This window comes from Tasmannia lanceolata, unplaced genomic scaffold (assembly GCF_043159265.1).
Source record: "Tasmannia lanceolata isolate RefF3 unplaced genomic scaffold, GAP_Taslan_0.1 ptg000029l, whole genome shotgun sequence".
In the NCBI taxonomy this organism is placed as follows: domain Eukaryota; kingdom Viridiplantae; phylum Streptophyta; class Magnoliopsida; order Canellales; family Winteraceae; genus Tasmannia; species Tasmannia lanceolata.
Genome location: NW_027518706.1, coordinates 2,769,526 through 2,788,221, shown reverse-complemented (window position 1 = coordinate 2,788,221; position 18,696 = coordinate 2,769,526). Strand labels below are relative to the sequence as shown.

The window sequence follows — 18,696 nt, the reverse complement described above, 5'->3', positions numbered from 1 at the left end:
GCCATCACCATAGCAAGTGGGTTACAGGGTGGAGTTTCTACAAGATTGGGCATTCTTGATCAAACATCGAGCGGGCGGAGAGAATAAAGCAATTGATGCGTTAAGCCTTTTGGTGTATGTATTACGCTCCATGTTTGCCCTTGCGATTGGTTTGGACCTACTGAAGAAAGAGTATCCTACCTGCAAAGATTTTGGTGCTTTACATGCTGACATTTTTGCAGGAAAAACGAGACAATACCTAGAGCTTTGCTCTCCATGATTGGTATCTCTTTAAGGATACTTATCTATGCCTACCGGACACTTCACTTAGAGATCAATTGATTTGGGAGCTGCATGCTGGAAGTGCCTAAGGACACTTTGCGTGACAAGACCTTATTTATGGTGTAAGATATATTCTATTGACCTAGCCTGAAGAATGTAGCGAGGATCACCCAACAATATCTCATATGCCAATTAACTGAAGGAAGGAATTACAACACAAGCCTATGCATGCCTATACAAAAAATAAAAAAATAACACAAGCCTATACATGCCTCTACCTATTCCGCATGAGCCTTGGCAAGATCTTAGTATGGATTATGTCCTTGGCTTGCCAAAGACTATTAGAGGACATGACTCTATGTTCGTGGTGCTAGATCGATTATCAAAGATGGCACCTTGTATATCATGCAACAAAAACGACATATGAAATGCATATTGCCAACATCTTTAAGGAAGTGGTGCAACTTCATGGTCTACGGTCTACCATAGACAATTGTGTTTGATAGAAATGTAAAGTTCACCAGCTATTTATGGAGTAACTTGTGGAAACTTCTTGATACAAAACTATGGTTCTCTTATGCTTTTCATCCGCAAATGGATGACCGGACGAAGGTTTTTAATAGAAGCTTGGGAGGCTTGGTCAGATGCTTGGTTGGTAATCACGTGGCTAAGTGGGACTAGATATTGCGCATGGTTGAATTCACTTACAATAGTTCAGTCAACATATCAGAAGTCCTTTTGAAGTAGTCATTGGCATCCAACCACATAGGCCTATTGATCTCATTTCCTTGTTGCCAGGAGCAAGAACTCGTATCGAAGATGAATGATTTGCCAGCCAAAAAGGGTCACCCTTAGCAATGAAGCGCACAAGACGAGAGTTGATTTTCTAGGAGTTTCAGTACTTTTTTGGGGAAAAATGCAATATAATATTATTTGAAACTTAAGATGAGCTCACAAGTTTTGTTTGAAACTTAAAATAAATGTTCTAATTTTAAATAACCTTCCTTTGTCACCCCCACCCCCACCCTCCCCAACACAACACTCACTCACACACACACACACACACACACACACACACACAAATCCCTTAGAAGAAATCACCAAAGGGAAATACACACTTAATTAAGACAAAGCGTGCTAAGAGTGTACTGCCATTGAATTTTGGAAGCGAGAAACTTAGCTTTGGAAGTGAGTTTCCATGTTCCAATCTTCTTGGGGAGCTTTTGGTAAACCAATACGAAAAAAATACTTCATGGAGGTGCAACTTCATAGAGTGTGGGTCGAGCCTCTAGCTCAATGGTCAAGGCTTTGTTCTTCAACCCAGAGGTCAGAGGTTAATTCCCAACTTACCTCCCCCCCAAAAAAAGACTTCATAGAGGGTGCTGTAGGCACTATGGTGTAGATTGAAGATTAGCTCCTAGATAGATTTCGGGTAGAGAGCAGATTTACTCCTAGATAGTCTTTCTTAGCAGTTTCTTCCAAAAAGGTATAATTCTTTAAAGTTAGGTAGCTTCTGTTACTCAAGTTTTGTATGAATATTGGTACTTAATGTTCTTTTTGGTTATTTTTTTTTATGGATTAGATGTTCATGAGAATGGAGTATTCATCTATTGCTTTCACTGCTGTGAATGATTGTTTGTAAAACTTTAGTTTTATTGTGATCATCATCAATTCAAATAGCTGTCTAATGGTTTTAGATATTTCCAATTATTATTCAAGTTTGTTCAATGCCTTTCTAAGCAGTTATCAACTTATTTTTTGATTTCCAGATGTTATTTTATTTGAACAAGTGAGTTTATAAATGTTAAACCTTGTTTGTTATGTTCCTTGTTGCAACTCTGGTTATTAAGACAAGTACCCAGCATGTTGATTACCTCATGGGATTTAACTGAAGCTGTATATGCCCCCTTGATTGTCGACTTTATCTTCTATTGCAGCACTTGGAGGATATGATAGAGGCTTATATGTTGAGAAGTGGGCCCCATTTGTGAAGGTTGGTCCTATGGCATGAATTCGATTTCATGATTATATCTTTTCAGATCTTTATTATACAATGTAGAGTTTTTGATAAGTAATACACTCTAGATTATCCGTTAAACATCCCAAGTCAATTACTGTCGTTATGAGCATGGTTTTAAATTTCGACCGAAATCTGAAACTTCAGACCGAAATTTCGGGTTTCGGTCGGGACCGACACCGAAACAGCTACCCGAAACTGTACTTTATTTTGCCGAAATTTCGAGAATTTCGGTAATTTTGGCCGCAATTTCAGGCGGGATAGAAATGGCTTTTTTGATTTCATCGGATTTCGAACCGAAATTTCGATTTCGATGGGGTCCGAAAATAGTACCGAAACCGTAATTTAAAACCATGGTTATGAGGTGTTCTCTTGTAATTATTTGAATGCAGATGTTGCCTGGGTAAATGTCTTGAAATTTGGGGAGGAACCGCCTGAGCTTTGGAGGGTTATAAAAGTTGAACATCTTGTGTTGAGCATGATTTTAAATTTCCACTGAAACCGACATGAAATGACTGAAATGTTTCTGTTTCCGCCCCCCACCAAAACTGAAACCGAAACAACCGGAATGCATAAAACTAAAATCGTTAGTGTAATAGTGGTATACTATATCATATATCAGTATGTATTACATAATTATATTTATATGATTTGCATGCGAAATTTGGTGCATGTATTAATCATTCAAGAAAACAATGCGGTGCATGTATTATCTATAAATATTTATATGAATTACATGGGAAATATGGTATGCACAAAATTATGGGAACTGATATATTCGTCCCTTTTTATTACTAGGGATACCCGCTTTTGACTTTTGATACCGCAAAAGCAGGTAGTCAGTGAGCACTAAATGGGGTTTTTTTAAATTACGAAAATATACTCCCTTCTACCTCTCTCATTTTTCTCACTTACAAAAATATCCTCTCTTCCCAAAATCCACTTCCATCTGAAGCATTTGTCGTTCTCTGCCTTACTTGGATTTATCTCTTTCTCAGACCTACCACAACTTCTCAGGCGTTGGATTTATAACTCGTCGAATTTCTGGTTATCTGCTTCATCTCTCTTGTATCCACATCGAATTTTTTAGGGTTTTTTCATGTGAAAAATTGGTCTGCACTAGGGTTTTTGTCATGGATAATGGATGTGCTTGATTTCTAGCCCTCTTTTCCCTTCTGATTTTTTGCAACTCTTTGTGTTTCAAAATACTGAAAGATTGCTTTCCAGCAGAAACCACTGATCATGAAACTTGTTGTCATTTGGAGCAAAAATGGGTGACTCAGCCGGCGGCAAGTCGGCAACATCGCCCAAAACATGGCTGAAATGAGTGGAAAATGGAGAGAGAGAGAGAGAGAGAGAGAGAGAGAGAGAGAGAGAGAGAGAGAGAGAGAGAGAGATCTGTACTTCACCTTGGAGTGGATTTTGGGCCACAAATGCAGATAAATGTTTTGATTTGGGCAAAAATGAGACATAGGAGATGAGGGTATTTTCGTAATTTTCAAAAACAACTTCTTAGCCAGTTTTGAAGGGACAATGGGTGTCCCTAGTAACGAAAAGGGGTGAATATATCAGCTCCCTAAATTATTAGACATGTGGTTTGATGATTTTAAACCTTTATGGATGGTTGTCTTGCTTATGTGATGGTTTCTAAGTGTGTATTTGTGCTTATTCTAGCATTTCTTGAAGTTTCATCTTTAAATTCTATTATTTGCATTTGTTTCCATATGTTTATGTGATTTTATAGGATTTCCATTGAAATTTCCAACCGAAACCGAAACGTTTTATTTTCCATGACGACCAAAACCGAACTTTAGAACCTTGGTCTTGAGGATGGTGGGGTGTTGGAGTTACTGCTGGGATTAGATGATTCAGGGCTTGTCAGGAAATGACTAAAGTGGAGGTCTCGCTCCTTCAGTTCGCTGATGATACTCTTCTTTTCTGTGCTCCGGTAGCTTCTCAGATTTAGAATCTTGAAGTGGTGTTGAGATGCTATGAGATGGTCTCAGGGCAAAGACCTAATTTTTTGAAATCTAGATTATATGCGATTAATATTTCTTCCTCAGAAGCATCTACCTTTGCGAGTATTCTGGGGTGTGCCTTGGAATCATTGCCTGCTTCGTATGTCGGCCTTCCTTTGGGAGTAGGAAGACCGAATAAACTGCTGTGGAATCCCATTGTTCATAGAATTGAGAGGAGGTTGGATTCTTGGAAACGAAATTTGGTGTCCAAAGGAGGTAGGCTTGTTCTGATCAAGGCTGTTTTATCTAATATTCCGATTTACTTTCTGTCTTTATTTAAGTGCCCAGCGAGTGTGGTCTTGAGAATAGAACAAATTCAAAGAAGGTTTTTATGGGGGGACTCCGGTTCGGCTGGAGGGATTCCTTTAGTAAAGTGGAGTTCTGTTTGCTTTCTGATAAAAAATGGTGGCTTGGGTATAAGGAGAATTAAGGGTTTCAATACTGCTCTTCTGGGAAAATGGCTTTGGAGGTTTGGGTTGGAACAATCGGCGTTGTGGGTGAAAGTGATTGGAAGTAAGTATGGGTTCAGGGAAGGGAATTGGTGTTCTGCTGATGAGTATAAGTTTGAAGGTGTGACAATTTGGAGAGATATCTTGAAAGTGGATCATTCTTTTAGCAAAGGCATTCGTTTTAAAGTTTATGTGGGTGATAGAGTTCGCTTTTGGTTAGATCCCTGGTGTTCGGCTGTTCCTCTTAAGGTGCTCTTCCCTGACTTGTTTGTGGCTTCTTCTCAAAAGGAGGCTTGGGTGAAAGAGTGTTTTGATAGGGTTAATTCGGCTGTGGTTTGGAACCCTAAGTTTAGAAGGGCCTTTTTTTATCGAGAGCTGGATTCGGTTCAACAATTGTTGGCTCTGATCGAAGGTTGCTATATTAAGAGTAGTGGGGAGGATAGCCGTTTGTGGGTTTGGTGTTCATCAGGCTTCTTTTCAGTAAAATCTTTCTATCACCGTTTAGTGTCTTCTGAGGAGGCACCGTTATCTTCGAGAATGTGGAAGTTCTATTACCCGCCAAGGGTGTCTTTCTTTAGGTGGGCGGTTTATTGCGGGCGCATCCAGACAATAGAGTTTCTGAGAAAGAGGGGGATGTGGCTGGTGGACCATTGCCCTTCGTGTGTTTCAGATGGTGAGTCAATTGAGCATTTGTTCATACACTGTAATGTAGCTAGAGAGATATGGGGCTTTATTCTCGCTCGCTTTGGTGTGAGCTGGGTGTTCCCTAATTCTATTTCAAATTTTATTAAAAGTTGGGAGTGGTGTCCTTGGAAAAAGAAGGGTAAAGTTATGTGGGAGATGTGTCTTTTGGCCACCTGGTTGACAATTTGGAAAGAAAGAAACTCAAGAGTTTTTTATGGAAAGTCGAAATCTTCTTTTTGGCTATACATCAAATTATTGCTGCGGTTATTTCGTGGGCTAAAAGCCTGCCCTTGTTTCGTTTTGTCTCTGCTTTTGATCTTTGGGAAGGTTGGCTGATTATTTGCAATGAAGGAGCTAGCAAAGTCAAAATCAATCAAGCTTGGACAGCCCCTCCAGAAGGGTTTTTTAAGATGAACTTTGATGGTTCATCCTTAGGCAACCCTGGTGATGCAGGGATTGGGGGCTTATGTAGAGATTCTAAAGGTGATGTTTTGTGGGCTTTCTCGAGTCCCATTGGAGTTGCTGATTCAAATGAGGCTGAGGTGAGGGCGGCTTTCTATGGTTTTAAGAATATTGATAGTGCTCTCTTTGATAAGGTTATAGTGGAAGGAGATTCATCAAACGTCATTAGCTGGCTTCTGGGTGCGGCGGTCCCCCCGTGGAGATTCTTATCTTTTTTTAAAGAGATTTCTGATCTTGTTCTTGGTTCTTCAATTGTTTTCCAGTTTGTAAGGAGGACTGCTAATATAGATGCATATTCTCTTGCTAGGGGGGAGTGTTTAGGTTGGGTTTAGAGTGGTTTGATCATCTTCCGCCTTGATTTTGTTGCCATTAATTTTAGTTTGTAATCTTTGAGGACCATCTTGGTTCTTTCTTTAATATATCTTTTTATTGCCGTCTCAACAAAAAAGGAAATGACTAAAGTGGCACATGAAACGGATTTGGGGTGAAAACACAAAGTGAAAGCTTGCACGCTCTTTATATTATAGAGCAGGAGTGGCATGTTGCACCCATGATGTTTAGAGTGTTGTGTGCTACAAATATTTAGCTACATGCTATTTGATATACAAGATGGTTGTTTTACTAATTATGCGGGTACACGATATGGCACGCTATTACATTCTCTACTTCTCCACTAACTATAAACTTTTTTTGTTATTCATATTGTGCAAAGTCATATCTTACATCCATCATATTTCTATTCGTTACCTAGTATGTGGGGACTCATAGTACTGCAACCCAATCCATCCTAACATCAAGGTTGTAAAAATCAAACATATACTTAAAGGAAAATCACTATCAGGTGAGATGCCTGTTAGATCATGATAGAGTCTCCGTGAAGGGAGATCTATTTCAGAAAGAGATTAACTGATTGACTAGTGGCTGACTAGTTGAAAAAAAATTTAGAGACCAAATTATGAGATTTTTTTCACTATACTTTTGGGATTTAATAATGTTTGGACATGATAGAATTTATGAATTTTTAAAAGTGGAAAAATACCACGTCATTTGGAAGTTATGATTTTGACGCGGGTAGATTTTTTGAAATTTGTACTAGAATTGGAAAGTTAACTTTTTACCCTTTTACAATTGGGTCTTGAAACTATTTTTAATAGATCCAAACGGGGGGGGGGGGGGGGAATTCCTTTATTTGCATGTAAATCTTAAGTAAATGGCTATGATTTGTGGACACGAGTGTCGCATGTTGATACAGACACGACAAACCCCTAAACTTTAGAAACGGGGACACAACTAAAATAGAAAGTACATGTAATCATTATTTGTGGATATGGATTCATGTGTCTAGTTTCGACATGGATACGAGTTGTCTAAATGAGGTAAACACAATATTCAATAAAAAACAGAATGTCGCAGTTGACAGGGTACAAAAACATGTCTACACACCCACATTAAGTCTAACACTTCCAGTAATACAAGTAAAAGTGTCGAAAGGAGTGTCGACACGTGTGTCGTGTCGGACACGGCAAGACACGTGAGTCGGCAATAATTTCAAAGTGTCTGCCAAATCATAGGTAAATGGACTTTACATGTAAATACTAAGAAGAGGAAAGAAAAAGAAAAGAGAACTACGAAGAGACAAGAAAAAGAGAAGAAAAAAACTAAAATGATGTGGTGTGTTTCGGCCTAAACGGACCGAAATTCCGAACGAAACGAAAGTTGGGTGTAATTTGTTCCAGTTTCCCGGCCAAAACGAAACGAAATTAATAACTGTGTGTTCATCATAAGAGGCGGAGTATAGATCCATGTCCCATTCTACAAGTGAGTTACTGTGGCTTTCTTCACTTCTAAAGAGATGAGAGTTAACTTTTTTTTTTTCTAACGCAACTTGATTGTGACAATCAGTCAACCCTTCAGATTGCTTCTAGTAGTCTCCTATGAGAGGTCTAACCACATCGAGGTCGATTGTCATTTTGTGAGGGTCCAAGTGGCTTCCAAGACTGTTGCGTCTCATTTGTTCGTTCTAATTCTCAGCTAGCTTTGGAGTTCTTTGATCATTTGCCCCTTTATCTTACATAGTTTTCTCTTTTGTTTGGCTTTTTACTTGAACATCTTAGTCATTTTTTGCTTAATAAATTCATTGCCACTAAAAAAACACTAATCTACTTGATATCTTCACCAAAGTGATACTTTGGGCAAGCTCGTCGTCGTGATACTTTGGGCAAGCTAGACATGTTTAACATTATGCTCCAGCTTGAGGGGGAGTGGAGAAGAATTGGATACGGCACACTATACGAAGGGTTTTAAGTATGGTTTAAGACTTAAAGTCACTTAAATTGATTTATTTTCCATCATAAAGCTAGGGTCTACTACTGATGGCTTTTTTGTAATTTCTTGTGAGTTGAGATAAAAAGAACAAGAGAACTTCGTGGAATTGAAGTTTTACATACACAAGCATCTCCCCCCCACAACAGCCCCGCTCGCGCTTTTGTTTACTTTATTCTTTTTCTTCCTCTTCTCCTTTCATTCCTATTTTTCTCCTTTTAATTTCCGTTCCCACTACTTTATCTTTATTCTCTAAATTTATAGCATATGCTAACTGCATGTTCCGTGACCACCAGGGCACAATGGAGCAACCTTACTGTTGCGCCAAGGCTTGCCCTCTCTTCAAAGCGGGGGGTAAGGCGGCATACATCTAGCCCTCCCCAGACCCCGCAATGGCGGGAGCCTCATGCACTAGGCCAGCCTTTTTTTATACTAACTGCATGCTAGAAAATCTATTTTCTACTTCATGTCATTATATTATTCATATAATTATATTTTAATTACATTTATGCAGCGTCATAATTTTTAGTGTTATAAGTTGTAACCCTAGAGTTTGGGACAAAGGCTTAGTTGAGTTGAGTTGAGTTGAGTTGAAGTTGTAACCCCAGAAGCCTCCACCTCAAGCTGGTGCATATAGATGTAAATCATTCCCAATTTGCCTATTCTATTCTATAAACCTATTTCTTCCAGGCTTTAATGACCAAATCTGGTACTTGGTCCTTAGACTTCACAAACTATGTAGGATTTTCTTTGCAAGCACTTTGTCTCCCACAAAGTGATAATCAACTTCAATTTACCTATCAGATCTCTATTTTATTATTTTATTTAAAGAGTCAAAATTCTTAGGAATCAAGGCCATTCACAACATTAAATGTCGCTGTTAAAAAAAAAGACCATCCTAAATGATCAAGTTCTTGTTCTCAAATTTTTATTCCTTGGCTAGATTGGTTGAATTCGGTTGGTCTACACCTTATAACTGTAACCTACTGAAATGGAATTAATGATATGCAACATTAGTCAATTTGCAGTTACCTCGGCTGAGTTGTTTTTGACTACTATCATTGGTTTATGGACTAGGCCTCTCCGCAATTTTGGGTTGTTTTGATTTGAGCTTTCTGTGCAGTGTATAAATCATGCAATACTTTGAACTTTTAAGGGTTTTTTCTTAGTAGACCATACAAGCTTGAGTAGTAGGGAGTGCTAGGGAGACGACGTAGGATTGTGTGGGATTTAACCTTAGGAGAAATCTTAAACAAGAGAGTAGATAATTACTTGATCCTTGCTAGTTTGTTACATATTATTTGCATATCCTTTTTTGTGCTCAATAGGAGAATTTGCGCTCTTGTTTGTCTAGGTTATTTTTGGTTCATTTAGACTTTGCAGCCCTTATACCAATTGAAGGACTGTCGGTAAGGGGAAGCTCAACACATGATGATTGAAGAGTAAATGTTATGGACTGGCAAGTAGACGTATCCTTTGTTGGGATTTGGGAGTAGGAGGAAACATCCTATCATCTCTTTCTACATTGCAAGTCAGTCCACTTGATTTTTGCCAACTTTTTTAGAAGCTTTGGTATTGTGTGGGCTCTTGGGAACACTGGGGTGAATTTTTTGCAAAGTGCTCTGATGGATCGTTTGGGGACAAAGGGAAAATCCTTTTGACAAGTTTCCCCATAAGCTGGTGATATGGAACCTTGGGAATGAAAGAGACAAAGACTTTTTAAGGTCTAAGCCGGTTAGATGGTTGATGATGGAAATCAAACTATTTATCACAAAGTGTACAATTGTAAAGAAAGAATTTGGGGCAGCATGATTGAGGATGTATATAGAGATTGGAGGCTAATTTATGTGGTAACAATAGTCGAGACAAAGGTCTCCACCTCTTAGTCACATCAGACTAAATTTTGATGTCTGACCGGTATCAGTGGAATGTTTAGAAACCACAATTGGGAGATCATCCCTATGTATTCTTCAAATTTGAGATGGGCTTTCGTCACCTTCAAAGACAAGCTCTCTGATCTGGCTCCATCAATGCAATATCTTCGGCAAAGGAGTTTAAGTCAGGCTGTGGAAATCGGTGGAAATCATTCTTCAAATTTGAGATCCAAGTAGAGAGATGTATTCATATTTTAGACAAATACCAAGATTGGTAAGTGACATCACTTTTTTTTTTGTTATTAGAGTGGATCGTGCATTCAAAAAAAAAGAGAGTGGATCGTGCAGAACTTTAGATTTAGAAGTCTTTCCCATTAGATCAGTGGCGGACAGCTTAGTATTGTTTGTTCTGTTAGTACTTAATAGGAAGTAGGATTGCACTATGCTAGTGTAGCTAATTTATTCTATTTGGGGCCCCACCCTGTCCTCGTGCGTGTTCTGCTTATTAATAGATTTCAGTTATGTTTCAAAAAAAAGTAAAGAAAAAGAAATAATGTTAAAGGTGTCTTATTGTCATTTTTGTTCATGTATAGTTTTTGTATCACATGGGCTTTGCTCCCTTATCCATTCAGTTGAATACATTAGCACCATCTCACAATTTTGGAAGTGAACTTTAATTTTCTTTTCTATTTGATTTAGGAGCTGGCAGTCATTGTGGCAAGGGGAAGAGACAATTCTATTTCATGCTATCCTGTGGTTGAAACCATTCACAAGTAAGATATTGGATATAGTTCTTTAACAAGTCTACAAATTTGTCTTCTTTTCTCACTTTGAACCCTAAATGAAATGTTAATGAAAAGAGTCATCTGTACGAAATCTTTTGAAAGCTTTTACAAGTATACTGTTTTTTAAACTTTGCAAGCTTTGAGCCATGTATACTCTTTTTGATTTTTTTTTTCATATGAATGGTAATTGAGAATTATTTTGCTTTTGTAGGGATAACATTTGTCACATAGTTGAGGCACCTGCTAATGTGTCTGGGAAAATAAGGAAGCTTGCTATTGGTGTTGCAGAAAAGGCTGTTAGTTCATTAGAAGGTGCCGGTGTCTTTGCAGTTGAACTCTTCTTAACAAGGGATGCTCAGGTTGGTCTTCCTTTTCCTGACACAATGTCACAAATATCGTTGTCGGGAATTTCTCGGCTAGGGAAAATCCCGTGATATTTTAATTTTTTTTTTTTTGGGTTTATATCGGAAAAAACGGTAAAAATAAATAAATTTACAAATATAAAATATCAAATATATGCACTTTTTTAATTCGAAATTAGAGTTAGGTCGAAGGTTTTAGGATGCTTGAGAGATTCTTAGAGTGAACGAGAAGTTTAAGATATTTTTTTAAAGTCAAACCCCAATTTATCGCGTTAATTTGAGATAAAATCGTGAGGAATTCAATTTATCACGATAAAAATGTATTTTTATCGTTTAATCAAATATAGCGATTTTCTCGCAAGAAATTGAATTTCTCGCCGATATTTGTGACATAGGTGTGATGCCCTCTGGTGATATTCTTGAGATCATTGCTTCCATGTGATGTATATTTGTTGTGGTTTAGTAAATTAATAGTGAGCTGTCTACTTATCAACAGATTTTGCTAAACGAAGTAGCCCCAAGACCTCACAATAGTGGGCATCACACAATTGAATCTTGCTACACCTCACAATTTGAGCAGCACTTGCGAGCTGTTGTCGGTCTTCCACTTGGCGATCCATCACTGAAAACCCCTGCTGCAATTATGTACAATTTACTGGGTGAAGAGGAGGTGATCTTATTTTATTTTTTATTTTTGAAAAAGATAATAGGATGGTGTCCCTAAAAATTGCATTGTATGAACATCTTTTTCGTTGTCACTGGATGCTGATTGTCACAGTAGTGGAACCCTATTTTTACTCCTGAAACTGAATACTCGTCATTGACTAGTCATTCTTTTTGTATCATTTATATTTTATTGGAAGTTAAATGTAACAAAGTTCAGTGTGTATATGTCAAATTGTCAATAATTTGCCTATGTATGATACACAGGGATTCATATAGTTGGACTCTATTTTTTTTAATCCAAAAACGAAACACTTGTCATTTTCTTTGTATCATTTTTTTATTGGAAACCAAACACTTGGCAGTGAATGATTGTTAGGACTTTGACTTTGACGTAAATTGTAGAAACACAGTTCAGTGTGTATATGTCAGATTGCCAATAATTTTCAAAAAAAAAATATATATATACACGCAGGGATTCACATCTACATTTTTTTTCCGAATATCTTTTTCTGTTACTAGGTTCGTTATCTTAGAATCCATGTATATGTCTACCATGTTGAGTTGTTAAAGTGTGAAACACTTAGTATTTCGATTGTGCTGTTGTGTTGGAACTTGAATTAGTATAAAAACTTCTATCCAATCGTGCACTTCAGTTTTAAAAAAAAAGACCTTGCTCAATTTATTTCTTGTGATATATCTAGTTCTTAAAGCTTCTTCCTGCAAAAAAAAGGGTATTTTCTTATTATATTCATGGAAATTAGTAGTTGCCAATTTTTTTTGTTTATAGCTGAAAATTTTCTAAAGGATTCATTAGCCAACCCCAACTAGTTTGGGACAAAGGCTTAGTTGAGTTGAGATATCTGAAAACCTTTTTCCTCCAATTTTTTGCGGGTTGAATTTGGATGTGCTAGGACATTGTTATGCAAAATTTGGACCTTTTTTTCTTCTTTCTTCGGAGATGTCTAGTATTTCATGTCAAATGCGCTATGCAGCTATAGATCTTACAACAATGGTATGGTAGTAAAATGAGTTGAATTAACTTTGTACATAATGCTTTGTTATCCTATTTCGCTCGCACTTCCTCATCCATCCTTATTTGTAGTTCAATTGTGTTAAACATTCTAAATATAATGTAGTATTTTTAAGGTTTTCTCCATGGATGCTTGAATTGAACACGGTATTTATGCTTGAATAATTTTACCAAGTATGTTGATTGCTAATGTTAACTTATTTGAATTTTGAAGATATCTGATGTGTTCTCAAATTTCTCAACACGGATTTTGTAGAGGCATCCGTTTTTCATACCATAGTGCTCTTGCGACCTAAACATTCAACTTTTCCTACAAGAGTTTTCTGATATTAGATGTTGCATAAATAGCTTTTTTGATGTATATGTATGAAAGTTATCTTACTCTTTGGTACTCTTGGCTAAGAGCAACTTCCCATAGACATTTCATTTTTGACCAGTTGTGTACTTGTGTCTAAGATTAAAATCAGTGTTGCCAAGACATCTCACGTGGGTGGTATCTGTCCACGAGTGTCTGACACTAAAACAGCTATTACTCTAGGCACTCTGCTATATCCATACAAGAAATAAATAAATAATTAATTAAAATAACTAAAATATAGGTAAGAGTACAGCAAATTCTTAAAAAATATCAGCAAACAGAAATTTCAGAGGAAAGGAAATGAACAGTTTATTTTAGGTAAATTTACGGAAGGACCCTCTATTTCTCACGATGGGCATCCCTCCACCCCCCATCTGTTTGAAGAAGAATCTTGACATGTTAAGAGTGTTTAAGTGTCCAAGTGTTTGTCATGTTTCAATAGGATTATTACAATGTTAGGAGTGTCAAAAAGGAAAGACCGTATTTTCATGTGAGATTCCTATTGCTATGTGGAGTTTGCTTGTTATGTTAAAAGTCAATGTCACAAGAAAATAAGAGTCCATGTTATTAGAGTTTTTATATGGTGCCCGAGCGTCAAGTACCGTGAAAGCGGTACCACCCTTGATATTTGATCCAACAGCAGTGCACTTTTTAAGAGGCTGTTGTTGGATCAAATATCAAGGGTGGTACGTTTGGTGTACCACCTTCACGGGACTTCACGGTAGGCCACCATATAGTTTCTCATGTTATTAATCGTCCATGTTTTAGTCAGTTTAGAATCCATGTTGTTCCATGTCAGTTCTTTTGTCCAAGTGGCAACATAAGATAGGTGTTTATATTCTAGATTTGTAGTGAGGTTAGAATTTTAATAGCCCACAACCACTTAGTCGATGGGTTTGATTTGCCTGTAGGTCTTTGGCCCCATTTTGGATAGAGATCCTGAACAATAATTCAGATGGTTGAAGCCCTTTCAACTTTGGAGTGTGACTCCTAGGAACCCTAGAGAGATTCTAGCTTCTTTCTTCCCTTCTCTTTACCTTCTAGTTTACTTAATTCAGTGCTCGATTTCTGATACTTTATTATATCTGTGTTTGTTGCCCAAGAAACCTGTCGATCATCACTCCCAATTGCCCACCTTGATCTTTCTCGATCCTTCATTGATCTATCCATAGATTCAAGAACAGTCCTAAAAACTCATGCCTACAGTCCAATATCTCACACCCACGGTCCCTAAATCTTCAACCAAAATCCAAGAAACCAATCTGCCATTCCACTCCCACTTTAAACTGTCCCATAAACTCAAGAACCCAATCTATATGGGGAGCCCTAACTTTGCTCCTCAGTAAAAACACCCTTCCCCAATCGAACACTATAAATCTACCCTCATCCAATTTGCCACCACAAATCTGCTCTCAGTCCAGTCAGCCATAATAGCAGTCCCTCCTCTCTTTGACAGTCCCAACTGCCCATTTCAACACAGTCACTCTTAACAGTACCAGAATCCCTCCAACAGTCCACCTAATTTATTCCCAACCCCTTTAGAAATCAGTAGTCCTTTACTCCTGTCAAATAGGAAGTAGTACAAGTTTAAGAACTCTAGCTAGTTGGAATGTCTGAAGCCCGGGCATGTCATATGGTTTGCACATAAAATATTGAGTCTGATGAATGAAGTTAAAATATTATAAGCTGATAATATTGTATACTTCAAATTAGAAACCCCTTTATGTTGTGAGCACTTTATAGATAAAGTAGAATTTAGATGAGACAGACATATAGAATGTGCTCAATTTGTGCTCGATCTTTTCCCTCTTGTATAGTTTCACTTCAAAGTATTTGCAGTTAGATCAATGATTCCATTTTATTAGCATGGATGTTCATCCTTAATAATGTACAATTTTGATGTTATCTGTAGAAAAAAATTGCTGATAAATAAGTAATAAACACTGCAACTTTTTTGCTTCTAGGGTGAAGCAGGGTTTGATTTAGCTCAGCAATTGATTGGTAGGGCTCTTAATACTCCTGGAGCTACTGTTCATTGGTATGATAAACCAGGTTAGTTTATGCTGAATTTGCATTCATGTTTTTTTTTGGAATGGTATAAAATTTGAGTCTGATAATGAAGTTAATATGATAAGCTGATAATATTGTATACTTCTGTGGTGATTTTCATTGTTCTGTAATGATCTGTCAGAAATGCGAAAGCTACGAAAGATGGGGCACATAACAATAGTAGGCCCTTCTATGAGCATGGTGAAAGCGCGCTTGGATTCTATGTTGAGTAGAGAGAGTTTGGAAAGTCCCACTTCAGGTTTTTTTTTTTTTTTTTTTTTTCCGTTACCAGTTACTTTGATAATTTTTTCTTTTGGCGTTTGATTCTTCTCAAGTTCAGAACTGGTCGAGTGTTATTTTAGTTGCAAGTTTTTTGAAGTTTGAATCATATTCTCTCTTGTATAATTGGACGTCTATTTTTGTTTTCCTTAAACAAGCCGTTATTTATGCCCATTTTCTCGCTTGTATAAGGCTCCTCTATTTCAGTACTGTGTGGTATATCTAAATAAATATTAGTTGGATTCATTATGTCCTTCATGAACCAGTGGAGTTTCTCAATTATTTTTTCCCATTTTACAATGCTGATTTGAACCAAAATTGGGTGAAATTGGTCAAGAAAGAAAAAGGCTGATTGCAAGAAATGTAGGCTTAGGCAGTGTTTACTTCTTCTTAAGAAAGTTTTCCTTAGACCATGGCTTTGATTAGTTGCTTGAGTTGTCTTGGCAACCCAGTGCCACTTTAGCATTTTTGATAGGGGAAGCTGTTGGAGTCTCTTTAACCTAAACACGCAATTTTGTCACCAAATACAGTTGACGCCAAAATATTCTCATTCCTATCATAGAAACATTCACTTCATAGAATTAATTGGCAAACAATTGATCAAGTAAAGCTCTTACTCGAGTGATACACAGTCCCAAAGTTCAACCATCAATTAATGGATTTTCATTCTAGTCATTGAATGTTTTATGCTTTCGAGTCTTTAAGGGATGATTTTTTAAATCATCAAACTTTCATGTGATTGAGTTTTCTAGGGTTGCAAGCTAACATGTTATTTTAGAGCAAAACTAAAGTATGGATTGTGTAATTTCTTGATTGAACATCAATATTTGATTGCGACCATGCACACCACTCGACACGTCCACTGAGGTGAAGTCCTCATAGCCGCTTCAAAGTTCTCATATTGTACTTTCGATTTTTGTTAAGAATAATAATCTAAATCAGAAAAAAAATCCTCAAATAATGTACAATACAGATGAATCTTGAAAGATTTCCAATTTCTTAGGATACCACTCCCATAAGAATTGCGTGTAAAACCTGATCCCAGATGTTTTATTGCACTTCTGTTGCCGTGGTACTCGTGTTTCTGAAAAAATTCAACACAAACTGTTGTGCTTCATAATTGTTTGTCTTTTAGTAGTGCTGACAGCCCAGTGCCAGCATGTCTGGTAGATTAGTTATTGGAGTCTCGTTTAACGGAAACGTTCACTTTCTAGAATTAATTGGTAATTACATTGATCAAGTAAAGCTCTCACTTGTGCTACACAGTTTCAAAATTCAATCATTTATTAATGGATTCTCATTCTGTAGTTTGATAAATAAAAATGGCCTGCAAGTGCAAAGTGTTGCACTGTTTCTTTTTATTCATCTTTTCCAGGCATTGAATAATACTTTAGGCCTTTGTGTTCTTTCATATAATCACATGATTGAGTTCTCAAGGTTTGAAAGTCAACATGCTATCAGAGCAAAACTCTCAAGATCTTGATCTCATTATGTTTTTAATTCAACATCAACATTAAATTGCACGACACTCGACACCCCCATGAAGGTGAGGTCTTCACTGTCTATCTCACAAATATCTTCGATATTTTACAAATATATCGATTTTATCACAATATTTTTGATAAAATGACAAAATCCCGAAATAATTCCGAGAATATGAAACATATGGCAATATTTTCATTTATCGTGATAATAATATCACGATATTTTTTATTTTTTTCTTAATTTATATTTTTTAAATAATTTAATCTTTATCATTTCCTGATATAAAATTTTAAAAAATAATATATCCCAAGATTTTCCGTTGCCCAGAAATTCCCGAGAACGATATTTGTGAGATAGCTCACAGCTGCTTCAAAGTCCCGATTTACTTTTTGTTTTAGTTTGGAATAATATAAATCAGAAAAAAATCGTCAAATAATGAACAGTAGGATCTTCAACCAATAAATCCTGAAAGTTTCATTTCTTAGGCTAACACTCCCATAAGAATTGTGTAAAACTTGATCCCAGATGTTACAATTGCAGTTGTGTTGCAGTGATACTTGTATTTCTGGAAAAAATTACAATTGTTTCCATTAGCCCATTTATTTATATCTACTGCTTTACTCCTAGTCAATTGACTGGAAAACTTGCTATGTAGTTTTTTACTTTTTTATATGCTTAATATACTGTTCTGCCTGCCTTGTTATTTGATGACATTCTACTTTTTGGGAACTCAAATTTTATATCTCCAAGATGTGATAAAATTGTGGTTTTCTTCATGAGCATGGTACCTAACTCAGTTTTTTGAGTATTTTTAGTAGGAAGTGTGTTAATCATCCCCACTGCCTCCACCTGCCCACATGCACGTGTGTACTATCTTAGTTTAATTGTATAATTTTGTTGGCGAGCGGGATTATTTGACTTTAGAAAATATCTTCTCATATTTGAACTTTTACTTCATATTGTCCTTGTTTATTTCCTAAATGCAGTTGCCCCACGAGTTGCAATTATAATGGGTTCTGATTCCGATCTTCGGGTCATGAAGGGTGCTGCCGAGATTTTGAAGAGCTTTTGTTTGCCTTTTGAGGTTGGACATCTGAATATGTAATGTTGGTCAGATGGATAACAAGAAATATCATTTTTCTTTCTGTAGATATTCCATTTGTTCTGGGCCTTTAAATATATCACAATCTGCAGGTATCAATAGTTTCGGCACACCGGACACCAGAAAGAATGTTTACTTTTGCTTCGACTGCTCATGAGAGAGGTGTTCAGGTTATCATTGCTGGTGCTGGTGGTGCAGCTCACTTGCCAGGCAAGTTAAAGATGCATTATATATATATATATATATATATATATATATATATATATATATATATATATATATATACGGAAAAGTGTTTCTACTCGGTCGTGTAGCTAAGCTTATCTACTCGGTCGGGTTAAATACAGTGGGGCCCACATTGTTTGGGTGATCCAAACCATTCATTTGAAAGTCCCTTACCTAGATAGGGTGTCCACAAAAAATCAGACCCATAGGATGATCCTAACCCATCCAAAAGTGGAGGGGAAAATGGGCAGATTTGTGGAAAAATGTG

General features: G+C 36.9%; 1 protein-coding gene across 4 annotated transcripts in view; it reads left to right on the top strand.

The window, feature by feature from the left end:
* The window catches only part of LOC143859062 (phosphoribosylaminoimidazole carboxylase, putative / AIR carboxylase), a 32,344-nt gene that overhangs the window by 7,840 nt on the left and 5,808 nt on the right, over positions 1-18,696 (top strand). For all 4 annotated transcript variants that reach the window (XM_077369737.1, XM_077369736.1, XM_077369738.1 and 1 more), the window contains 8 exons: positions 2,199-2,254; positions 10,787-10,860; positions 11,084-11,231; positions 11,731-11,904; positions 15,253-15,340; positions 15,480-15,596; positions 18,088-18,185; positions 18,296-18,413. In XM_077369737.1, the coding sequence (XP_077225852.1) occupies positions 2,199-2,254; positions 10,787-10,860; positions 11,084-11,231; positions 11,731-11,904; positions 15,253-15,340; positions 15,480-15,596; positions 18,088-18,185; positions 18,296-18,413 (873 nt within the window). The remainder of the gene's footprint in view (positions 1-2,198; positions 2,255-10,786; positions 10,861-11,083; positions 11,232-11,730; positions 11,905-15,252; positions 15,341-15,479; positions 15,597-18,087; positions 18,186-18,295; positions 18,414-18,696) is intronic.